The 26,687-nt window shown below is 42.0% G+C and overlaps 1 protein-coding gene across 1 annotated transcript in view; it reads right to left on the bottom strand.

Annotated features, from left to right (window-relative positions):
• The window catches only part of Srd5a2 (steroid 5 alpha-reductase 2), a 28,667-nt gene extending 16,926 nt beyond the window's left edge, over positions 1-11,741 (bottom strand). The window contains exon 1 of the mRNA XM_021150037.2: positions 11,461-11,741. Coding sequence (XP_021005696.1) covers positions 11,461-11,741 — 281 coding nt within the window. The remainder of the gene's footprint in view (positions 1-11,460) is intronic.
• Positions 11,742-26,687: the final 14,946 nt, after the last annotated feature.

Below are 26,687 nucleotides of genomic sequence, written 5' to 3'. Positions count from 1 at the left end.
AATAATAATAGAACTATTAAGTGATCCATTTACATCACTCTTGGGAATGCAGGCTAAGGAACAGTACCACATATACTATAACCCCAGGATATCATAGCATTGTTTGCAGTAGTCATTGTGGGACCAGTTCTGCTGTCTGTCAATGATTAAAGAATTTTTAAAATGTGGTACATCATATACATGATGGCGTTTCTTTCTGACATGAAGGAAAAATGGATGCATTGGAGGTGATCACATTAAACAGAAGAAACAAGACTCACGAGGATGGATTCTGGTAAGGCACGGGAGAGAATTCTCAGAGCACTTGCTGCTCTTCCAGAGGACTCAATATGGGTTCTTTCCTGCATCCACAGCAGGTGGCCTATGACTACCTACAACTCAGCACCAGGAGATCTGCTGCCACCTTGTGGCTTCTGGGAGCACCTGCACACACTTGGCATGCACACACACACACACACACACACATACACACACACACACACTAAACGATTTTTAAAGAAATAAAGGGAAGGAAAACAAGGGGAAATAATAGATACCATGGGAAAACGAATACTCAGCTCAGAAATACAAGCAATGGTGACATGAGTGAGTAACATTGAGTGAGTATAAGCAGAAACCACTTAAACCCACCAGTAGTGGAGATGGACAAATTAGCAAAGATGAATTAATTATAAACTCTACTGGAGATACTTCCAGTAAATTTGGAGTAATGGGGACTGGATTTATTTTCCAGACTGTAAATAAGCAAGACAAACTATATGAAACAAAAAGTATTAGACAGTGAAAGACAGTATCTTCGATTATTTTCCCACTACTGCAATAAAGTAGTCTCTCAAAAGCACCTTAATGGAGGACAGAGTTATTGAGTTCTTGGTTCTAGGTCATAGTGCACCAGAGCAGGGAAGCCATAGAGACAGATAGCAATAAATATACACACACTAGTGCTCAGGTCATTTTCTCCATGGACATATACAGTCCAGAGTGCACTGCCTAGGGAATAGCACCACCAACAGGGGGCAGGTCTTCTCATCTCAGTTAAGATAATCAAGATCGCCCCCCACTGACATATCATAGGCCCATCTCACAGGTGATTCTACATTTTTCTTAGCTGACAATGAACACTAACCATCACATACAGGGATCTCTGAGAAACAAGAAAAAAAAAATGTGTGAACTTTAAAACTAACCCAGATTGCTATTTTGAGAGAATGTCTAGGCTGAAGTAATAAGAAGGGGATTCTAAGTTAACGTTACAAGATTCTTTTTTTTTTTTTTAAGATTTATTTATTGTTATATGTAAGTACACTGTAGCTGTTCTCAGACACACCAGAAGAGGGCGTCAGATCTCATTACAGGTGGTTGTGAGCCACCATGTAGTTACTGGGATTTGAACTCAGGACCTTCGGAAGATTAGTCAGTGTTCTTAACCACTGAGCCATTTCTCCAGCCCATGCTCCAAGATTCTTGAGTCATGAGATCAAGATGTGTATAACTCTCATTACAGAGTACATTACTGAAGAGAAAAAAAAAAAAAACACAAAGTACTGAAGAGGGTCTTCTTCAGGTAGCCAGTTAATTAGTGAATTTGTGTAAGAAAAGAATCATCCCCCAAATTTAAGAACAGTACCCAGTACTTCTACTTGACCAGGAATAGGGTGCATTTTCACCAAAACTCATAACCCCTGAGACACTGCTAGAATGCTCAAAAAGATCTTATTTTAAAGAAGATTAATTAGCCCTAGCTAGACCCAGCTCTCTCTGGAACCACATAATCCATGTAATGTCTGAAAGGATTGAATTGTTTCCAAATAGCTCAGCTACATCTAGGATGAAGATAAAGAATATTTATAGAAATGTAAAGATTCCTAGCCTTCAACTCTATAATTTCTTCTTTTGTTGTCTTACTGGGTTTTTTTGTTTTGTTTTTGTTTTTGTTTTTTTAGAAGCTGGGTTTGTTATGTACTCCACCCTGATCTGGATCTTCATCTGTAGCTAAGGCTTAAACTCATAATCTTCCTGCCTCAGTATAGGATGATGGTGATTAACCATCCCATCTGACTTTAAAAAGCTACAATTTCTGACACATGCGAAATGTGGTCTAACACATGCAAAAAATGTGAGTAAACATTGTCCATAACTGGAATAATAATCAATCAAAAGTGATAAATAAATTATATGGAAGAGTCGGTAATTGTTTCAGGGAATTAAGACATTCACCATCAAGTCAGATGGCCTGAGTCCCATCCTGGGATCCATATGGGAGAGGAAAGAAACAACTCCCACAGGTTGTCTTCTGACCTCCACACACATATGCATACAGAAAAGGGAAAGAAGAAAAAAGAAAACTAAAAATAAAAACAAAAATAAAAACAAAAACAAAACCACCACATTGATATTAGAGTATAGGAGACAATGATATTAAAGTGACTATTGTAACTACATTCCATATGTTTTTAAAATTAAGCCAAGACATGAAAGTTTTCTCTTTTTTTGTAAGTTCAGACTTCTATGGATGAAAACTATAGTTAGGAAGGAACAGATCCACTTGGCTAAAAACCATAAAAGGATGTGCTTGCTGGCTTGCTTATTCTGGCTTTCTCAGCTGCTTATCTTTTACACTCCAGGCCCATCCCACCCAGGCATTGCCCACAGTGGGCCAGGCCCTCTTCTATCAGCTGACCAACAGACCCATGAGATGGAGATAATTCCTCAGTTGAGGCTTCTTCTTCTTCCCAGGAAATTCTAGCTTGTATCAAATTGACGACGATGACGACAACGACGATGATGATGATGATAACAGCCCAATTATAATTGGCTCTGATTGTAGAACAGTTAAGTGATCAGATTTTTTTTTTTTAGATTTTTTTTTAAGTCTTGTATCTATGTAACTTTTTTTTTCTTTTGGGGTGTCTCCTCTTAACATTTCCCTTCAGATCAGTTTTCAAGTGCTCGCTCTCTCTCTCTCTCTCTCTCTCTCTCTCTCTCTCTCTCTCTCTCTCTCTCCCCTTCCCCCAAAATGAATTGCTTTTCAGATCCTGTTAAACATTAGCAGATTGTTTTCCTAGAAAACTTGAATAACATTTAGTGACATGTGTGTATATTTAATATGAATGCATGCACTTAAACTGCACAATCTGATGTTTCAGGTGTGCACATATCTATGATACCATATCAGAGCAAATACATCCATCACTGCCAAGAGATCTTTTGTTCCTCTGTATCTTCAGGAAACCACTGGGTGTCTCTTATATCACCATGTGCTATTTGGACGTTATAAAAATAAAATAATAAAGCATGCATTCTTTTGGGCTTGATTCCCTTTACCTAGAATTATTTCACCCCCTTTCCACACTCTAACATGTGCCAATATTCCATTCTTTTTATTTCTTGAGTAATGCTTCATTATATATTTATACCACAGTTTATTACTTTCACCGATTGACCAACATTTGAATTATTTCCAGTTCAGAGATTCCCCCAAAGGAGACACTGCAAATATTTCCACATAAGTCTTCCTATGAGTACGTGCTTTTACTGAGGGCAGAGGATATCTAGAAATGAAATATCATGAACCCAAAAGCATGTAAGCACTGACTTTCTGAAACTTTTTCAACATTTAATTTTTTTCAACCACTGTCAAACTATTTTCAAACATATTTATCATTTCACATTTCAACCAGCAATGTGTGTGTGAGTAGTATGGCTACATGCTCTTTTAGCTCGCTTAGTAGCTTCCTAATGATATCATGGTTCAATTTTCATTTTTCTAGCTATTTCATGATGAGAATCTCTTTGTGTTCTTATTTGGCTTTCTGCTATTTTCTTGGGTAAGATATGTATCTATGTAATTTTCCCATTTTAAAAAGGTAAGGTGTGAAGTCAATTATTAGAGGAGAACCATGTTTTCGGCAAGCAGCACTACAGCATCTGGCTGTCCATACTCAGAAGGAATTTTGATTCATACTTCTAACACTAGAGATCAGTCACTCAAAAATGAATCATAGGCCTAAATGCAAAACCCAAAACTATACATCATCTAGGAAGAAGTACAAGAGAGGACCCTTGCTACCGAAGCTTAGGCAAAGACTTCTTAGAAACAACAGCTGAGGCTCATGGACAAATGGGGAAACTAGAGCGGCTAAGTTAAATGTTAATGTTTTCAGAAGATAGCTCGAGAATTAGAAAAGAAAACCACAAACTGGGAGAAAAATACTTGCTTAGTGCCTACCTGGCACGATATTTGTGTTCAGAATATATAAATAACCTTAAAGTTTAGCAAGAAAACAATTGAATAGACTACTATTTAGATTTGTTGATGAAATATGTAACTTTAGGCAGGCAGAGGGCCTTCCCTGAGAGATGGGCACACAGAATAGGCAAATTTGGAGGCACAGAAACACAATTACCTGTTGTTAAAAATGTGGTGGGAAACAGGGATCTAGAGGTTCTTCAAGGAAGTTCAAAAAACCAGGTACCCTGTTTTGTAACAAAGGGCCAGCCTGGACAATGTGGATCATATGTAATGGAACAATTTTTAAAATGGAAGAGTTTTGAACATGGCCTCGTGCCTGACATGAGGCTTGAACCAACTAGTAGGTCATAGGTACAGACAATTAAATTAGAATTTAAAAAGTAGAAAGATTGTCCAAGACTGGGTGTAGAGAGTGCAGGGTGGTCCTAAGCCAGGGTCTCCAGATGGGGCCCCTTTCCTGACAGAATATCACCTTTCCACCCACAGATCTGGACAGAGCATCCTTTAGAGAGCAGTTTGTGCACTTGCCTGTCCAGGGCCCCTCTGCTCCCCCACTGCTCCCCATGTACTCACTGAGGAGTAGCATAAGAAAGAATAATGAGATGACCTGTGTAAATCATTAACATAATGCCCAGAACACCCAGAGCCCAATAAATAGTGGCTTCTCCACCCCCCTCCTCCCAACCTCACTTCCATAACCAAATGGAAGGCAAATTGCACTGTTGGCCCTAATTCAGAGGTTTTTAAATTTTAGAGCTCCTGTGTTGGTCTGAGTATCATTAGAGACTCCTCGGTTGAGAACAGAAACATTTGAAAAACCTTGAGTCTTGACTTGAAGCTCCACCCTCCTACCCCACCCCGTCCCTACCCCATTAATACAGATGCAAGATGCCACATCCTGACCAAACTCCTAAGATAGAAAATGTATGTATCCTGTGTAATAACAACAGAACAAAACAAATGTATGCCTCCCTCTCCAACTGTCCTTGGCCTATTATTCCTTTTGAATTATTCAGTGTAAGGGTAGGATCTCTCAAAGCACAGTTTGAGCCCTTCCATCTTCTCAGAGCAAATATGACTTGGAGGAGACCCCCCAGTTGTCCAGCCATGGTTGTTATAGCATTCTGAAGATACAGTTAGAAGACTCACCTGATTCCGATTTTCTCACTTTCCCCTAAACCTGCTTTGTCAGTAAGAAGTGTGATGAACTATCTCTTATTGCTCAGTTCCCACTGCTGTCCGGTAGGCAACAGTGGAGCTGCTTGGGACCCCCTTCAAACACCCACAATCTATTCAAACATAGGTCCCCCAACTCAGACCCTTTCATATTGATATTGCTACCACCCAAGTTTCCATCCAGAAGTAGTGGCAAGCATGCACTCAGAGCCCTTACCTGGTTTTCTCCAGGAGGTAAGCACCCAGCACTGTAGTTCTTTTTGACTATCATAAGACATAGCATGTGTAGGGACAGTCAAGGATCTGGTAAATGACAGGAGTTCAAGCCCTGTTCTTCCCTTCCTTGTCATGTATGTAACTTGGTACCCATCACCTCGATGCATCTGGGTCCCTGTTGCCCATCTTTGCTTGTTCTTTTTCAGTGACCTAAGTTAGATTTAACACAAGCAAGGAGTTGGTCTGCCATGCGTACCAGTGAATCAAGAACTCCATGGCTTGTTTACATTTTGGTAAACATAGCTGTATATTTCTTCGGATGTGCTTATGATATCATCCCTTTTAAAAGGAAAATTCCAGGAACTCTGGTCTCTCCTGAGGGCATTCACATAAAGGACCCGGAGCCAATAACTCTCAGAAAATGGCATTTACTACCAAGTCTCTAAATAAACGTAGCAAGCACTTTCTTAAACTCACCCAACATTTTGCTATAGAATTCAACCAAATTTTACTACAGAATTACCACGGCACTGAATGGAAACCTATACCTCCCATTGTTTACTTAAGGGTTGCTAAATCGTGCCCAAAGGCCAAATCTGAACCACCACCTGGTTTTGCAAAGTTTTACTGGGATACAAGCACATACACTCATTTGCTCACAGAATATCCACCTCAGCTGCTTTTTGATACACTGCAAACAGGGGGCCATCTATTGTAACAGAAGGACCAAACAGCTGCAACACCTAAACTGATTACAATCTGACTTTCAAGTTGGCTGTGGTCAGAGATGGGCCAGCAATACTCACAGCACTCAAGAGGCTGAGGCAGGAGTGTGAGCCACCTTAAGATTTTGTCTAAAAATTAGGAATTAAAACATAAATAAAGTCTGCCGATTCTCATTCTAAATATTCCTTCAATGAATGTTAACTAGGAAATATTACATGTTACAAATCTTCTCAGCACCTAACCATGAACATGCTTATCTCACTTACATCTCTTTAATCTGGAAGAACGGGGATTTGTCTATCATCATCAATAGACATTCATCTTCACTGATTCTCAGCCGGTGAAAAGTCTCCTTAGGCTGCTTGCTTCTGAACACCGAGACCCTCTACACCTCACAGATGACAAGTGACCCACTGACATAGCCAGGAAGACTGGGGTCAAAACCTCACTTTGCTGCTCGGCAGCTCAACCCCTGGTGCATGGCTGCTGTAAAACGTAGATGTTAGGAAGCAGAGGCGGCGGTTATGAGAGTTGGAGAGATGAGGACTAAGTCTTCTTAGGATGGATTTTTTTAACTTTTTTTTTTAAAGATTTATTTATTTATTATATGTGAGTACACTGTAGCTGTCTTAAGACACGCCAGAAGAGGGCGTCAGATCTCGTTATGGATGATTGTGAGCCACCATGTGGTTGCTGGGATTTGAACTCCGGACCTTTGGAAGAGCAGTCGGGTGCTCTTACCCACTGAGCCATCTCACCAGCCCCTTAGGATGGATTTTCATCCATGTGCAAAGGGCCTTTGGGAAGAGTCAGAATAGGTTCACAGGCAAATAGTGGCTCAGGTGCAACTTCTTGGAAGAAATAATGCCTAGCCTGAGTCTCTCATCAAAGAGACATTTGTACTGCCGGGGAATCAGTGGAAAAAGCAACAAGGACTTTATTAAAGATTTTATTACTTAGCTGACTGGGGAAACAGTCTCAAATCTCTTGGAATTCCAAAGACTCTAATGTGTGCATGTCACAACCCAACAGGTTCTAACCTTGGTTATTGTTGTTTTGTTTTGTTTTGAGAACACTGCAGCCCTGGCTGGCCTCAACCAGAGTGATCTTAAACACCAAGAGAGCTTCCTGCTTCTGCCTCCCAAATGCTAAGATTCAAGGCAGACACCATCTTACCCGGCTCCTTCTAACCTTTTGGGTGGGGGGGGGGGAATTCTTTTCTCTTTTTCAGTCACTTTATTCCTATTGAGGTTACCTGCAAATCTTCAAAAGGGTACCAGCTATGACAGGTACTTAAGTATAGCACAGGCTACAGTGTAGGAGACCAAGTGTTCTTGAGAAAGAGAATACTAATACAAGAAATTGGACAAAGAGCCATTCCAAGGCTGGCATGGAGGTCAGCAGGAGGTGAGACAGCTCTGCCAGTGGGGTCAGACAGCATGCTTAGGCAGCAGTCATTTCCACGTGGCTAAACACTCACCACAATAGACTGAAATAAAGTGACCTGGTTATGCAACTTCAGCGATAACGATTCCTCAGTGATTGCCAGCACTCCCACAATGCCATGTGTTGCTGCCGGTCAGAGGAGCTCATTCATCCATTCAGTGTCTGCTATGTGCCAACACTTTGCCCCAGGAGCACAGCGTGCAAAGAAATGATACAGAAGGAAAGTAAGAGCCTGTCCTCGTGGGATTTATTCTAATGCGATACCCTTCTACTAAGGGAAGTGGACTGGGCTTTAACACCCACGCCGTAGAATAGCTTATGGTACTGAACAGTCCCCAAGGGACACTTTGCAAAAGAACTTGAACCAAACCTAAACCTTTCATCCTCCTAAGAACTTCATTCTTGTTCCCAAGCCGATGAATCCTGAATCCTCCAGGAATATTTGTACCAGGAGCCCAAAGACTCTTCACAGAGTTCTAACTTCTGGAATTCTTTTTTTTTTAATTGTCATTATTTTTTATTTTTCCTTCGGTGCTTCAATTTGAATTCAGAACTTCACAAATTCCAAGCCGGAGCTCACTGACTAAGTTAGCTACTGAAATGAATTTAGGTGGAAAATGTGCAGCTTTTTCATCTAACCTATCTCCAAATGGAGTCAAGTTAGTCGTTCAGCTGTCAGGGAGTAGGTAGGTTAATCATGGCTTTTAGCTGAGGTTAAATGCAAAACAGACACTAGGAAAATATGCTCTAAGAATGTGTAACAATGTAGAGAGATATATATTGTAAAATGTTAGCAAGTCTCTGAAGATGGGTCAGTAGGACATAAATCTGATTACCCTGAGTTTGCGTCTTATGAACCCACATAAAAAGCCAATGCAGTAATATCTGTAATTCAGAACCCTAACTTAAGATGAGGTAGGGACAGAATTTCCTACACGTTCTTGGCCCAGCTAGTCTGGAGTATGCCTTGCAAGAAACACACACACCATTCATTTTGAAAGTACCAAACTGTTAATCAGGCAGGACTATATATTTCAACAGAGGAAGCTTATGTGAAATAATGTTAACAACTATAAAGAATGACGGACATGGTTTTTTTTTTACATGAATAATGCACTTACATATTAAAAGTGTACTTCTACTCTTCGAATGTCCAGTCTTGGCTTGGGCAAGCATCCACCGCCTTGTGTGACTAAACCAAGAATGGTGTGAAGCCTATGGCTTTTAAAAATCAAGAAAAAGTCTGCCACTGTAGTGAGAGCCCAAGTGTCAGCTCTGGGTCTCCAAAACTACCGTGTGGCTGGGGCAGCTTACTGAACATAGCCTGCCTTTTGTTCCAGTGTCCCATCTGCAGAATGGAGGTGACTGCAGTCCCCACCTAACCGGTTGGTATAAGGACCAATACCTACATCACATGGACTGTTAGCTGCAGAGTCTAATATCTAGGAAGTTCTCAGGGGCCTCAGAAGAAGAGCAGAAACATGGGTGGAAAAGTCCACAAGTATCCCGTCCTGGTGAGTTAGAGACAAGTAAGTCAGGAACCACAGCTGTCTCAGACAGAATCATGCCCCAAAGTCTTCACTAAGACATTTAGAAGTTCCTCTGAAGATGAGGGACAACGTGTACATATTTGTTTTACGGACAATTATTTCCTCGTTTATTTTAAAGGGCACTGGTCATATTTTTGTTGCACAAAAAGCCTTTTTTATCTAAAAATTATGTTCATAGGGTTTTCAGAAAGCGTGCATCATTTTTCTATATGAAATGGCCTCATTATAAAGACTTTATAGCCAGGCTGTGATGGCATATGCCTTTAATACCAGCACTATAGAGGCAGAGACAGGAGGTTCTTATTTATCAAGCCCAGGCTAATAAGGGCTACATAGTGAAACCCTGGCTAAAAACAAAAGTGTCTGTAAAGCTGACAGTAGTATATTTGGAGATAAGAATAGATGTCCAGGGGTTGGAGAGATGGCTCGGTGGTTAAGAGCGCTGACTACTCTTCCAGAGCAATTCCCAGCAACTACATGATGGCTCACAACCATCTGTAATGAGATCTGGTGCAGTCTTCTGGTGTGTGTCTGAAGACAGCTACAGTGTACTCATATAAATAAAATAAATCTTAAAAAAAAGAATAGATGTCCATAAAACCGCATTTTCTTGTTCAATATCTATTTCCAAACAAGCAAAATCAAATGCTTGCCTTTTTATCTCCTGCAACCTGGATCCTTCTCTCTGTACATCTGTATCAAATAAAATGATAACTACCCTGGGTCTCTGTACACAAGAGGCTTTTTGTAAATATTTATTGGATAACTAATACATAAATGTATTATTACTTGTCAATACTTACCTTTTTAAACGAATGAGAATTCCATATTAACACTGCATAATTACTAAATATTGACCAATAAAGATCCTCAGGATGGGGGCTAAGAGAGGCAGGTTGAAATTTGTACTTTTGGCTCCTCCTTTCCTAGAAATGATGTGTTAATGGAGAGAAAATTCTGCCTTAGGTCCCCATAGACTTTTTTCTTTTCCTTTTAAATCTAATTTCTTATCTAAATTGATCTGATCTTCCGACCGGAGGGAGGAATTCTCTGCTCCAGAAGGCACAGTGAGCCTTTGGCAGCTCTTCGCTGCTCACGATCCCTCCCCTGTTAGTTACCTGTGTGAAGAATCTATCTAGGACTGGGGGCCTGGAACGGAAGGTATTCCTTGGGAATTAGCTGGTAATCCTGACAGATATCAGGGGTGTCACCTTCAATTACATAACCTTTCTGAGCCTTGGTTTCTTTGACTGTCCAGTGGGCATATCAAAGACATCTCCCACTTTTTCAGTGAACCCAAACAAGAGGACAGATGCTAACAGGTCACAGAGGTGCTTCAGCGGTCCGCCTACTTGCCCTGGGGTCTCTTTCTGGAGATTGCACAGTCCTTGGACTCTCGGTATCTCTTTAATCGCTTTCCTGTCTTTCCCTCCCACACCAAAAAGGCACATTTCTGAACTCAGTTTTTTTGTTTTTTGTTTTTTGTTTTTCATCTAGAACGCTTGAGCTCTCGGTCAGCTTTGCCTGGCTCACTTTTAAGTCCTGAAGGACTTGGGAAAGTAAATCAATCGTCAGTGAGCTCAGCTTCTTAGGGGTCCTGTCTAAACAGAATCCCCATCTATCCTCTTCTCGTCTATAGATGGGAGGTGGACTCTGCCCACTTCCTTCCTCAGTCACACAAAGACCAAACTGATCTGAAGAACTCCTGAGAGTTCCAGAGCTTATCACCTCCCCGAGTCCCTGAACCAACCGGACGTGGCATTATCAGAGAAAGGTGAGGTCTACGAGACAGAGCAAGGCGCACAGTTGGAAAGGGAAGGACCCTGGCCAATGGCATCTGCCCAAACTGAGTTCCCCAGCTTCATCCACCCATCCTCGCAGCTACTAGAGCATCCGAGGGGCGCCCAGGAGACTTCGAAGGCATCTCCTGTGCCGCTGGTGCTTCCCAACCCTGGGGATTCCAGCCTGAAGTCCCCGCCTGGAGCTCCAAACCTGCCTTACTCAGCGCTCCTCCCCACTCCGCGCTACCCCTCGACGTTAGTCCACGCGCTGGAGCCGAGCAGGGAGGTATGCTCTGTGGAGAAAAACGCTAACCTGTGGAAGTAATGCGCGGAGAAGAGACCCAGCAGCACATTCCCCGGAGGTCCAAAGAGGGAGCGCGGCTGCCAAGCGAGCATCCCTACTGACACCACAAAGGAAGGCAGCTCCTGCAGGAACCAGGCTAGGCGTGCGGGCAGGAGGGGAACTCCCGGCGACACACTCTTGCTGTGTTTCCCGTAACTGGCGGGTTTCCCACAGCACAGGATCAGGGTCCCCATGGTGGCCAATGTGGCGCTACCTGCCAGCACCGGGACCTGATGGCACACAATCGGCATCTCGCCTGTGTTCACAGCTGGTAGCTGCTGCCCGCCTGGTGGAGAGTGCGGGCCCCTTTATGGAGCGCCAGACGCCACCCCGTGTCCGCCCCTCGGACCAGGGTTCCCTCCCCATTCTAGCCTCTCCCCCACCCCCCCACCCCCCTTCCACGTGCTTCCCACCTTGGCGCAGCCCGCCCTGTCTCTGCTTAGCAGCAATGCCCATTTCTCCCGTCTGGTTCTTTTGACTTCAGCTGGGACACAGAACTGAAACTTTTGTAGAGACAGAAAGTGTTTTGGGGGGCTTCCCCTCTCCACCTGTGCCCGCTGTCTGCTTTGATTTTAGCTCTTGTCCTCCCTATGTGGCCCTAAGTTGCCTTGATCCTCGTTCACCAAAACACCGGGGCTTCTCCATCCTTTACGCACACCCTCAGCTCTGTCGCCAGGCAGTGCCCACCCACCATGGATCGCCCTGGCAGGACTTCCCACCTGCCGCAGTTGTCCATGCTTCTCCACTCCCCTCAGTTTCTATCCAAAGCCAGATCCTTCCTCCCGCCCTGGGCTTGGAATTCTGGTACTTTGAAAAACCCCACCATTCTCTCTATGTACTGGGATCTCCTCTCCTCTCCTCTGTTACTCTGCACGCCTGCTAGCTCCGGCCACGACCTTCCGTCCACCTCTCAGGCAGGTGCCAGCCAGCTTTTAGGGTAAACGCCCAAATTCCTCCTGGGTCTCAGGGTCGCCGGCCTTGGAGAAAAGTTAGTCCCTCAAATGTTTTGGTTAGCCCTGTGGCAACGATTCTGAGAACTCATAGAACACCCCGCCCCATCCCCAGGCTCCTCCAAAGCTGGCACAAACTCTGCCTAAAGTTTCGGTATTCTCTAGAGAGACACCTTTTCCCACTTTCGGAAGCTCTTGAGCTGGATTCTATAGAATGGTGAGGATGCTCTCTAAGCGCCTAGCACACAGCATTCCGCACACCGGTCGGGATTCTTTTCCCACTCTTACGTTTTTCCCACTCTTTCCCCAACCTCCAGACACCCCAACCCACTTCCATTCCCCTATCTCTATTTTGCTTCCGAGACAGCCCTCCTTAGCTGCTCCTTCTTCCCCACTCCCCTCCTTCCTCTGCTCTCTATTTTGACCTAACCTCTTCTCACCCCACAGCCCCTTCCCATACTGCTGTTCCCTTCAGTCTTCCATCTTCTTGTCTCATCTTTGATTTCTTAGGACCTGTCCCCCCCACCCCCGGTCCCTGTTGGGGGCACAGCTCACCACGCTTTCTCTGCCCTGCCTCCTCCACCCCACCCCCACCCGTCCCCTTATTTCTCACTCCTTAATTCCAGCTCGCCTATTGTAGGATCGCTCTTACTTCCCCATCCACTCCAACCAGTCCTGGAACTGGTTGAAACAATGCATATATCGGTCTGTTCCAGATTAGGGAAGTTTCCTCTGACAGATGGGAATTCATTATTGATCCAGGGCATCCTCTGCTTGCTGACCAAGAAGTAATAACCATCGCCCTGCTGCATTAAAACTAAAATAACAATCATGTTTTCTTGAAACCGATCATCACGCAGGAAACACTCAGGCTGACTGGAGCACTTTCCAGGAAATAGCCAGGTGTTGATAGCTCAGCAGCTCCCTGCAGTTTAAACAGGTTTTCTATAAGTTTGACCCCAACTTCTGAGTTCCTACCTGTTCCTTAAAGATGCTCATATCTAGATTGTCAGCAGAAACCCCAAGTGTCAGAACTGCACTCAACACTCAGATGCCTTCCAAAGGCTTCCGATTTAACCCATTCACCTTCTCCTACACTTTACCCACATTCTCCCTCTGGGTCTTGATTGCTACCTCTTCTCTACCTTCAGCAACCATAGTCACCTTAGGAGGCTGGCTTGCTGGCTCAGAGAGCTATGGAAGTCATGGTGTCATAACCAGAACCTTGGTGTAGCTTTTCTAACCAACTCAATGAAATAACTGTGAAAAAAAATGAAATGTGTCCATCTCAATTCCTTCCTGTCCTTTTGTATAGCTTTGTCAAATTGGAATGTTCACTCTCCTTTGTATTCCCACTCCTATAGCAACTGTTTGCCAATTAACAACCCATACTTAAAGTCAACCTTACAATGAAAACATCACCAGCCTGTGTATCTGGGGCTTGGCCAACACTATCTGATCCAGCCAAACCTAGCTGATCTTTGGCTTTGTTGATACATTGCTCTGTGAACTACCTCAGCACAGCTTTAAACAGGAAAGATCCTTAGCCCAGGCTCTCATCCTGGAATGAGTGGGCTAGACCCACCATTCTATGTAATGTCAATAGAAATAATAACTTTTACAAAAATACAAGAAATAGCACAAGACCCAGCCTACTCTTGCTTCCTAATCATCCAATTGGCCAAATAAAATCACATGGCTGATTCATTCCCACTGTAGGAGACTTATTGCAAAGTTACACAGCAAAGGGCAAAGAGATATAAAGAGAGAATTGAATTTAAAAAGGCAACTGAATGAATTAAATACACAAAAGAGAGAGAGGATCAAATTGCAAATGTCAAGCTTGATTGGTTCTCATAAAGGGAATATGTTCTCATAACCTGTACCTAGGTCAAGAGACAAACTCAAAACATTCTGGGGACTCCCCTCCCACCTCCTTACCGAATAACCACTGCCCTAACTTGGAGTACCATAAATTAGCTTTTCCTGCTTCTGAACTTCATTTAAATGGGATCAGACAGTATTTGCTTTTGTGTGTGTTTTAATGGTCCTTGGAATTTGTTTTACTCTGTGACTGACTGTCAGACACACAGACAGAGAAATAATAGCCATGAGGGGAAACATTGATATTCTTACATCCTTAGAAACCAGAGACACAGCAAGCCACACAAGCCTATCTAAGAAACAGCAGGGCCCACCAGAAAGCATCAAGACTAAACAGACGAGGCAGAATAAGGAAAGACTACTTTATGTCCAGTGGTAAAGAGGCTAACACTGGTTGTCTATCTCTTGACCCTGGGATAATTAAAATAACACATAGTAGCCAGAACTTGAAAACCCAATGCAAGATGGTTTGGCTTGCTTAATAAAGGTATACCAGAGTCATTTAAAATTTCGGAGAAATTATGTTGTGAAATCCCTGCCTTGTCAGCAGGACATGATTAGTTGTGTGTGTGTGTGTGTGTGTGTGTGTGTGTGTGTTACACATTGTTGCAAATAGTTGTGACTTGTTAGTTCTCAAAGTGTAATATTCACTTAAGAGAGTACATTCTTTCCAACTGACAAAAAAAGTAACTAACATAAGAAAGACAAAGTTTATTTAATCTCACAATCTGAGCCTGGGGCGGGGGTGGCAGGGAAAACATTGTGGCAAGACCCTGAGATGGCTGGTCAAACTGCAAGGCACTTAGGAAACACAAATGAATACTGATACTTAAATTTCAGTCTCCTATCTTCCAGTCCTGGATCCAAGCCACACATACTCTGGTGCTGGCTCTATCCAGGGTGGTCATAGGTTTGCCCAGGGGTGTGTCACCCAGATGATTCCAAATCCAGTCACCTTAACAATGAAAATTAATCTCAAGTCTACCCCTTTTCAACTTGACATAAACATCACTAAATCTTAATTTTTTTTACCTCGCCCTATAAGGCTCATGGCAATATCAGAACACAAATGTATTTCTTTTTTAAAAACAACTGAAAGACACATTCTCACCATTCAAAAACAAAAAGACCAAAAATGGAACACAGTGTTCAATAAAAATTAAAAATCACAATACTGTGGAGACAGAGGCAGGCAGATATTTGTAAGTTCAAAGCCAGCCGGCTATACATGATGAGTTCCAGACTAGCCTTGGCTCAGTCCTAAAAGGAACATCTGTATCAACCCTCGAAAGATTAAGAAAACATCCTATAAGATGGGAAGGAGAGAATGTGAAAGCTGGAAGATGGGAGTGACTATTGTCTGCAACATGATGTGGTCTGAACATGACATGGTCATTGCACAAATTTAAGAACACACGGTAGACATGGCTTCCTGCACAGGATCAAGCCAACAAGACCAATGTTCCAGCAGGCAGCACTAGCTGGTATCAGCAGGTTATAAAAAAAATATTTTAAGGAGGGGTCCATGGTATATACTCACTGATAAGTGGATATTAGGCAAAGAGTGTGGAATACCCACCATACAACTCATGGACCACATGAAGCTCAAAAGGAAGGAAGACCAAAGAGTGACTGCTTCAGTCATGCATAGAAGGGGGAACAAAATAATCAAGGAAAGTAGAGGGTGGGAGGAACTTGGGAGGAAGAGAAGAGGGGGAGGGGAAAAGAGGAGAAGAATCAGGTATGGTAGGAGATGGAGGAGATGTACAGAGGGTCAGAAAATTGAACAGAGGTGTGTAGAAATGGGGGGTAGGGAACTGGGAGTAGCAACCAGAAAGTCCCAGATACCAGGAAAGCAAGAGCCTCCCAGGACCCCATGGGGATGGCATTAGCTGAATTACCCCATAAAGGGGAGGGAGAACCTGTCAAGACCATATCCAGAGGTCAAGCATTGCCTCCCAGTTTGGGGGATGGGGCCATTCACTCGTCTCCAAAATTTTAACCCAGAATTGCTTCTGTCTAAAGGAAATACAGGGACAAAGAGTGGAGCAGAGACTGAAGGGAAGGCCATCCAGAGACTGCCCAACCTGCAGACACCAAATTCAGACACTATTACTGATGCCAAGAAGTGCTTACTGACATGAGCCTGAAACAGCTGTCTCCTGAGAGGCTCTGCCTGATCCTGACCAGTACAGATGCGGATGCTCACAGCCAACCATCAGACTGAGCACAGGGACTCAAATGCAGGAGTTAGGAGAATGACTGAAGGAGCTAAAGGGGCCTTATCTGGCATCAGTAGGAGGAGTGGCCCTTGGTCCTGTGAGGGCTTGATGCCCCAGTGTAGAGGAATGCTAGGGCAGTGAGGTGGAAGTTGATGGGTGGGTAGGGGAGCACCCTCATAGAAGCAGGGTAAGTGGGGATGGGATAGGGGGGTCTCAGAGGGGAAACCGAGAAAGGGGATAACATTTGAAATTTAAATAAATAAAATATTCATTTTTTTAAAAAGGAGAGAACATGGAGGTGAAATCAAATAATCAAATGTATATAAAATTGGTATTAACAGAGGTAAAACATTAAAAGTAAGCAAACCAATAATAACTGAAATACCCCCCAGGTTGACAAAGGGCTTATCTTCATAAATTCAAGCATCTTAATGAAAATAACAAGCAGAGAATAAACAAACACACAACAACAAAAACCCAAGTCATTCCACACTGAGGCATAGTACATATAATTTATAAGAGGCTGGAAGCAGCCAGCAAATCTTAAAAGCTATAACAGCAAAATATCTTCTCTGGAGAGCCACAGTCTAGAACTTCTCAGAAAAAGAAAAAATTGCAGCATAAAAGAGAACAAAACACTTTCGAAAATGCCCAAGGAGAAGCTGGGGAAATGGCCCAGTTGTAGTCTCCCCCAGCCTTGAAGCAGGCAGATTCAGACTTTGACCTAGCAGCCACTGAGAATGAGAGCACCTGGGGTGGAACCTTCCGACTTAGATGGCTCTATTGTTCTGTCACCTGCCACTGCTCTTCTCCAAGACACTGCTACCTGCTGAGAGGCCCTGGAGATATTCTGGAGACAGCCATCCAGCAGACTGGCAACAGGCACCAAGAATGGATTGGCGGGGGATGGGCCTCCCCCCTTTATAAGCACAGACTTTTAGTAAACTTTGGGGGCCTTGAACAGAAACGTGTCTTGGCCTCCATTATTTCTCTCATACATTATTTCTCCCATACAGCTCCGGCCTCCCACTCAGGAACCCAGTTAGTGTGGCTGCAGGCGGCTACAGGTGGCTTACACCCAGTGGTTTAGACCACTGGCTACTTTTTCAGAGGACCTGTGGTTTGTTCTCAGCACCTACACTGAGTGGTCCATAATTGTCTGTAACTCCAGTTCCAAGGGATCCGAGGCTTTCTTCTGGTCTCTGCAGCCACCTGCACATAGGGTGGTTCACATGAGCTCATGAAGGAAGGCACACATTTTTTTTAATTTTTTTAAAAGAGTGCTTTAGTGATCAAATAAGTATCACCCCATAATTCTTCCTATATTCAATAAAAATGTTACTCAATAAATGAGACAAAATATTTTTTAAAATAAAGTTCTAATAGAATTAAGGACCACAATAAAATAAGTAGTAAGGAATTATTTTTCTGGCTAAAAGATGGATGTCTAATGAAAATGTGGCCTTCAAAAGAAATCTAACACATCAGAATGTATGTCTAATTACAGCGCGCACGCGCGCGCGCACACACACACACACACAAATTGAGACAGGTCTGTGGATTCAGCTGACCTGGAATTTACTAGTTAACACAAGCAATCCCCAATTTGCATTGATCCTCTGCCTCCTATGGGCTAGGATTATAGGCATGAGCCATGATACTCAACAATATTCTTATTCTTTAACTCTTTTTTTTTGTAGAACATGATTTTAATATTTTCAACTGTTAATATTCAACAAACAGAATAATTATTTTAAGATATATCTTAGCTGGGCGTGGTGGCGCACGCCTTTAATCCCAGCACTCGGGAGGCAGAGGCAGGCAGATTTCTGAGTTCGAGGCCAGCCTGGTCTACAAAGTGAGTTCCAGGACAGCCAGGGCTATACAGAGAAACCCTGTCTCGAAAAACCAAAAAAAAAAAAAAAAAAAAAGATATATCTTAAATATAATGTCTTATATTTTAATATCTTATAAATTGTCTTTAATATAATGTCTTATAAATTAATGTCTTATATTTTAAGATATATCTTAATACATTATGTTTCCCTTTTCATTTCTGATTTTATTAATTTGGATACTGTCTCTGTGCCCTCTGGTTAGTCTGGCTAAGGGTTTATCTATCTTGTTGATTTTCTCAAAGAACCAGCTCCTGGTTTTGTTGATTCTTTGTATAATTCTTTTTGTTTCTATTTGGTTGATTTCAGCCCTGAGTTTGATTATTTCCTGCTGTCTACTCCTCTTGAGTGAATTTGCTTCTTTTTGTTCTAAAGCTTTCAGGTGTACTGTTAAGCTGCTAGTGTAAGCTCTTTTCACGGTTTTTTTTTTTTTTTTTTTTTTGAGGCACTTAGAGCTATGAGTTTTCCTCTTACCACTGCCTTCATTGTGTCCCATAAGTTTTAGTATGATGTGTCTTCATTTTCATTAAATTCTAGAAAGCCTTTAATTTCTTTCTTATTTCTTCCTTGACCAAGTTATCATTGAGTAGATCATTGTTCAGCTTCCATGTGTATGTGTGCTTTCTGTTGTTTTTGTTGGTATTTAAGACCAGCCTTAGTCCGTGGTGATCTGATAGGTTGCGTGTGATTATTTCAATCTTCTTATATCTGTTAAGGCCTGTTTTATGGCCAATTATATGGTCAATTTTGGAACACCTGGGGGTGGAGTTTTTTCTGGGTGTTGTGGGACTGGCTGCAGGGTTATTGCCCAAGGTTTGCTCAGGGCACCCACTCAAACAAGAAGTAACCTGTGCCAGTGGTCGGGTGGAGTTCCTGGATGTCTGGGTCCCGCTGGTCCCAGTTACTCCCTGTGTTGGGGCAGACGGTGTGTCCTCCTCACCTCTGATCCTATGATCCTGGGTGTGTTAGAGCTCTTGGGAGTGGAACTTCCTCTGGGTGTTGTGGGACTGGCTATGGAGTTTGTACCCAAGGTCTGCTTGGGGCACTGGCCCAGACAGGAAGGACTTCTTTAACTCTTATGTTATAGATTTAATGTTAGTGTCTCTCAAATTTATATGGTGTGATGGTTTGAACAAGAAATGTTCCTCCACTGACTCATGGACTTCACCATCAGTCCCCAGCGACCAGCATTGTCTGGCAAGGTCATGGATGGAAGTTTTCCTTGCAGAACTGTGGATGGGCTTTGGGGGGTTATAGCCTGGCCCCATTTCCAGGCCTTACACTCTGCTTTCTGCATGTGGTTGAAGATGGAATCTCTCAGCTTCTTTCTCCAGTATCCCTTGACTTGTCTCCCCCACCACTGTGATTTGCCCAGCCAAGATAAAACCTTTTGCGAACCACTTTGGGTAATGGTTATCACCACAAAATTTAATGTTGATGCAGAAGCACACATCTCATTTCAATTTATTCCAGAACCAAATAAGAGTGACCATAGCCTGGGAACACAGGTGTAGTGTCAAATTCCATGTTCCAATGTGGAATTAGTTTATTGTAACAGAACAAAAAAACTAAAAAGATCAAAGCAGTCTTCAGGTACATTAGTGAAAAGATGCAGGGAAGTATTGACTGTAGGGCTCAGGTACTACCTGATGACACTCAGTCTTTCAATTGGTGGAAGCCACAGATTTACTACATTCCAAAAGACTTTTTAATCTGTTAGGCACAGAATGTTAGGCTCACACCAATATAAGGAAAGAATGGCTACTTAGAGAGCTAAAGATTACCCAAGATGAATTGTAAATAGACCCTGGACCTGTAACATTCCAAACTCTTCATAGTCACTGAGGTTCAAATCAGTTAATCGGGCTTGCAGACATTTCCATTAGAAGACTTTCTTTCTTAGGACTTTTGCTCAGAGCTCTCTGTTTGCCCAGCATCACATTCTGTGCATATGGAGGCCACAGATTGTTTATTGAATATTATAATATGTCCTTCATAGTTTGGAAGACTCACACGTCAGATCTGATGTAGATGGGTCTGGGCATAGGCAGGACAACAGTCTTCAGGAGAGAAGAAGAGCTGGTAAATCCATCCTAGAACTCATGGATAATATCAAAACTATTAGCCATCTTGTATCTAATGCAAAATTTGCATTAACATATAATTAGATATAATTATATGTTAATTATCATATATAATTAACATATAATTAAAACAATCAAGCACACTGTTTTGAGTGACTGTAAAAGGTGAAGGAAATATTTACACTTTAAGTAAACAGAATTTATATATCTTTTAAACTACATTAACTGTGTCTCCCCTGTACTTACTGTTACTTATATTCTATCAACTATCTCATGTATTTTCAGAGTATTTAAACAAATCTATTACACTTTACTTAGTTTACTATTTTCTGTGACCTCCCTTGCTATCAGGTCTTTGACCAGGTCTACATTTACTTGTTGTTTGAAGGTTGTCTTTGTATTAATCAATTTTTAATCCTATGCCTGCAGAAAGCTGAGTACTGTCCAACTTTGGTATTGTTATTCTGATGGCTCATCACCAGTATCATATTTTGTAAATGTTCTTCCTCTCTCACGTTTTGATTGGCTTAATAAAGAACTGACAGCCAATAGTTAGGCAGTGGAGGAAAGGAGGATGAGAGAGAAGGGGTCTCTGTGAGGAGAATCAGAGGTAGGAAGATTTGCCAGTGGGACATGAAGGAGGTCAGATGTACCCAGGGTGAAAGAGAGGTGAAGGCCACATGGCAGGACTAGAATAGTTGAGTTAATTAAGTTCAATGAACTAGCTGGGAGATAGCCTAAGATAAGACCTAAGCTATGATAAAATCAGTAAGTCTCCATGTCCACTGCCAGGCCCAAGAAAGTCCAGCTATAAATACCAGGCATGTATTCCTTTCTATAGAGTCGGCCTCAATTAGACAGCGGTTGGTTAGCTCCAGAAGATTCATGCAATGATTGCACCACTATGCATGTTATGCCTGACAGGTCAGTAGTTTGACATGCAAGATCCAAAGCTGGGTGACACTGTAAATGACTTGTCTCCACCAGCAACCTCAATACTTTCCAGAACTAGTAAGTAGGGAGGGGGCTGCCAGCTCAGTTCCAGCTTGATTTCTCTGTGTCCTGAATCCAGCGTGTGTGGTGACTTTACTAATAAGTTTTAACTGTCTAGTTCTGCGCACCGCCAAGAGTAGTGGCAATACTCTGTATCATTTTGTGAACCTCTGGAGGCTTCTGGGTTCACAAATCAATATAATCAATATCTGGTGAGCTTTGCTATTTTGATAAGTGCCAATCAGATACAAACTATAGTTCAATATACATTTTTTAGTTCTGTCTCCATATATATATGGAGCACCAGAAAGATGGCTCTCAGTTCAGAGTATCTAACTGCTCTTGCAAAGGACCTGTGTTCAGTTCCCAGCATCCATCCATATTAAGACTCATGATTGTCTGTAACTCCAGTTCCAGGAGATTTGATGCCACCTTCTGACTTCCACAAGCCCTATGTGCATGTGGTATACATACATATATCTGGGCACACACACATACATTAAGTAAGTAAATATTTTTAAAGGACCACACAAAGAAAGTGTCTATAAGAGTAAGAGATCTGAAGCAAAAAGGCAGAGTCTACCATGTTGCCTAAGGTGGAAGCACACACTTAGGCAATTCAACTTTCCACACTCTGTCCATGGTCATGAATGAATAAAGATAAGTAGTCAGATACAACAGTATAAAATCCACGGGTGATGTAGACTGGTAAATAGCTATCAAGTTGAGTGCAAAGAACACATTATACATAATATTTCATTGGCTTTATTTATAATTTATAAATATCTAGACATAGGAAATCAGGAGTTGAACCTACCTAGTTCCACAGATGTTAGGGGCAGAGCCATTGCCTATCCCGACGTTTAGCCCTCCATAAAATGCTGAAACAGGACAGCTTTATTTTATGGCTTGCATGCAATACCTTCCTTTAGCCCCTGCTGTCTTATTTATATCCCATAGCCTTCCTATCTTTGAGAGACAACAACACTTACATACATACTAAATCTTGTCAGCAACCTACTCTACTCAGAATGGAAACCCAAGGAGTTAGACAAGACAACCCTAATAACCATTCACACTATTTCATATGGAATCAAAATGCACCCACCCAGTCCAGGGCCCTAGGATACGTTATAAGAAATAAGACGACGATCAAATAAAGTCTTTCATAATCATAGGGCTACAGGGTTCTATTAACCTAAGCCAATTTTCTACCACTTCCAAGTTTAATTTTTTTTCTGGAGGAGCATTAGAAAATGAGTTAGGGTTTAAGACAAGGTAGCAGATAATTCTAAAAGACTCTTCGAGGGTTGCACAGACCTTGCAAATCGTGTTACCAAATTAGAATCTACTCCATGAGACATTCGTGTTTTAAATGTAATCTTTCCTCCTAACTAAAATATCCAAAAATATCATTAAGAAAAGACAAGTGACAACCCTTTCTGTGTCATGAAGAGTGAACTGGCCATTAGTCACACAGAAGGGTAAACATCAAAGTATGTGAGCCACAGAGGTGGACATAGACCCCAGTTCTCGTGGGCCAAGTTCACGGTGTTTTTCAAAAAGTAGGATGCATGATGAAGAAACTGGGTTAAGGCTTGGGCCAGATGAGGCTTCAGGAAAGAACACAGCATGTAGGGATGGGGAACAAAAAGTGTTTAGAAGCAAAGAGCTCCAATGACCAATAAACTTTGCCTTCCTCTCTTCTAAAATAAAGAAATTACAATTAAAATTAGAAACACCTAATCCAGGGTCTCAGTGATTAATTTTCCCTTAGAATAACAAAAACAATGGTTAACAGATTTTTTTTTTAATTTCACAACTAAATTTAATTTTTTTACGATGAGGACCCAAGAGCTACAAACTTTTGCTTTGTTAAGTAGATACAAATATTTTTGGGTCACAAGTCCCTTCCGGTAGGCACCAGCACCTGGTCACCTTGGGCGAGGAGTTGGCGGACACACCCAAGGTCCCTAGAGGACAGCTTCTGAGGCAGACCCCGTTTTGGGCTCCAGACATCCGGGCAGCTTCCCTGCCAGAGGAGAGGTGTCCTCCCTACCCGGGAGGGCTTTGCTGGAGCACGTGGGGGAGCCATCTTGTTTTCTGGATCCCTCTGAGACTAGTCTGCACAGGTGAGAGTGTGATACAGAAGCTAACAGCTTCTGGGACAGGCCCTGTTTCGGGCCTTCATCTTCTGCCAGGAGGCAGGTCCGAACGCCAGGTATCTGTGAACCTTCCCTGCAAGAGGAGAGCTTGCCTGCAGTGAGTGCTCTGACCACTGAAACTCAGGAAAGAGCTAGTCTCCCAGGTCTGCTGACAGAGGCTAACAAAATCACGAGAGGAACAAGCTCTAACCAGAAACAACTATAACAACTAACTCCAGAGATTACCAGATGGCAAAAGGCAAACTTAAGAATCTTACTAACAGAAACCAAGACGACTCACCATCATCAGAACACAGCACGCCCAACTCATCCAGTCCTGGACACCCCAACACACCCAAAAAGCTAGACCCAGATTTAAAAGCATATCTCGTGATGAAGGACTTTAATAACTCACTTAAAGAAATACAGGAGAACACTGCTAAAGAGTTACAAGTTCTTAAAGAAAAACAGGAAAACAAACCAAACAGGTAGAAGTCCTTAAAGAAAAACAGGAAAACACATCCAAACAGAGGATGGAAGTGAACAAAACCATCCAAGACCTAAAAAGGGAAGTAGAAACAATAAAGAAAACCCAAAGTGAGACAACACTGGAGATAGAAACCCTAGGAAAGAAATCAGGAAGCATAGATGCGAGCATCAGCAACAGAATACAAGAGATGGAAGAGAGAATCTCAGGTGCAGAAGATTCCATAGAGAACAACGGCACAACAATCAAAGAAAATACAAAACGCAAAATGATCCTAACTCAAAACATCCAGGAAATACAGGACACAATGAGAAGACCAAACCTATGGATAATAGGAGTAGATGAGAATGAAGATTTTCAACTTAAAGGGCCAGCAAATATCTCAACAAAAATATAGAAGAAAACTTCCCAAACCTAAAGAAAGAGATGCCCTTGAACATACAAGAAGCCTACAGAACTCCAAATAGACTGGACCAGAAAAGAAATTCCTCCAGACACATAATAATCAGAACAACAAATGCACTAAATGAAGATAGAAAATTAAAAGCAGTAAGGGAAAAAGGTCAAGTAACATATAAAGGCAGGCCTATCAGAATTACACCAGACTTTTCACCAGAGACTATGAAAGCCAGAAGATCCTGGACAGATGTTATACAGACACTAAGAGAACACAAATGCCAGCCCAGGCTACTATACCCAGCCAAACTTTCAATTACCATAGATGGAGAAACCAAAGTTTTCCACGACAAAAGCAAATTCACACATTATCCTTCCACAAATCCAGCCTTTCAAAGGATAACAACAGAAAAAAAAAAAAAAATACAAGGACGGAAACCACGCCCTAGAAAAAGCAAGAAAGTAATCCTTCAACAAACCTAAAAGAAGACAGCCACAAGAACAGAATGCCAACGCTAACAACAAAAATAATAGGAAGCAACAATTACTTTTCCTTAATATCTCTTAATATCAATGGACTCAATTCCCCAATAAAAAGACATAGACTAACAGACTGGCTACATAAACAGGACAGGATTTTGCTACTTACAGGAAACCCATCTCAGGGAAAAAGACAGACACTACCTCAGAATGAAAGGCTGGAAAACAATTTTCCAAGCAAATGGTCTGAAGAAACAAGCTGGAGTAGCCATTCTAATATCTAATAAAATTGACTTCCAACCCAAAGTTATCAAAAAAGACAAGGAGGGACACTTCATACTCATCGAAGGTAAAATCTTCCAAGAGGAACTCTCAATTCTGAATATCTATGCTCCAAATGCAAGGGCATCCACATTCATTAAAGATACTTTAGTAAAGCTCAAAGCACACATTGCACCTCACACAATAATAGTGGGAGACTTCAACACACCACTTTCAATCAATGGACAGATTGTGGAAACAGAAACTAAACAGGGACACAGTGAAACTAACAGAAGGTATGAAACAAATGGATTTAACAGATATCTACAGAACATTTTATCCTAAAACAAAAGGATATACCTTCTTCTCAGCACCTCGTGGTACCTTCTCCAAAATTAACCATATAATTAGTCACAAAACATGCCTCAACAGATACAAATATATTGAAATGGCCCCATACATCCTATCAGATCACCACGGACTAAGGCTGATCTTCAATAACAACATAAATAATAGAAAGTCAACACTCACGTGGAAACTGAACAACACTCTTCTCAATGATACCTTGGTCAAGGAAGGAAGAAAGAAATTAAAGACTTTTTAGAGTTTAATTAAAATGAATCCACAACATACCCAAACTTATGGGACATAATGAAAGCATTTCTAAGAGGAAAACTCATAGCTCTGAGTGCCTCCAAAAAGAAACTAGAGAGAGCACACACCTGCAGCTTGACAACACATCTAAAAGCTCTAGAATAAAAGGAAGCAAATTCACCCAAGAGGAGTAGATGGCAGGAAATAATCAAACTCAGGGGCTAAATCAACCAAATGGAAACAAGAAGAACTATTCAAATAATCAACCAAAGGTGGAGCTGGTTTTTTGAGGAAATCAATAAGATAGATAAACCCTTAGCAAGACTCACTAGAGGGCACAGGGACAGCATCCTAATTAACAAAATCAGAAATGAAAAGGGAGACATAACAACAGATCCTGAAGAAATCCAAAACACCATCAGATCCTTTAAAAAAAAAAAGGCTATACTCAACAAAACTGGAAAACCTGGACCTGGATGAAATGGACAAATTTCTAGACAGATACCAAGTACCAAAGTTAAAAAAAAAAAAAAAAAAAAAGCTGTATATGTATCAAAAGATGGCCTAGTCAGCCATCACTGCAAATAGAGGCCCATTGGACTTGCAAACTTTATATGCCCCAGTACAGGGGAACCCCAGGGCCAAAAAGGGGGAGTGGGTGGATAGGGGGTTGGGGGGGGTGGGTATGGGGAACTTTTGGGATAGCATTGAAAATGTAAACGAGGAAAATACCTAATAAAAAAATAAATTAAAAAAAAGAAGGAAAAAAAAAAAGAAAGGGAAGACATAACAACAGATCCTGAAGAA

Source organism: Mus caroli, unplaced genomic scaffold (genome assembly GCF_978045245.1).
Source record: "Mus caroli unplaced genomic scaffold, Mus_caroli_1 scaffold_18, whole genome shotgun sequence".
NCBI lineage: Eukaryota > Metazoa > Chordata > Mammalia > Rodentia > Muridae > Mus > Mus caroli.
This window is presented reverse-complemented; position numbering and strand designations above follow the sequence as displayed.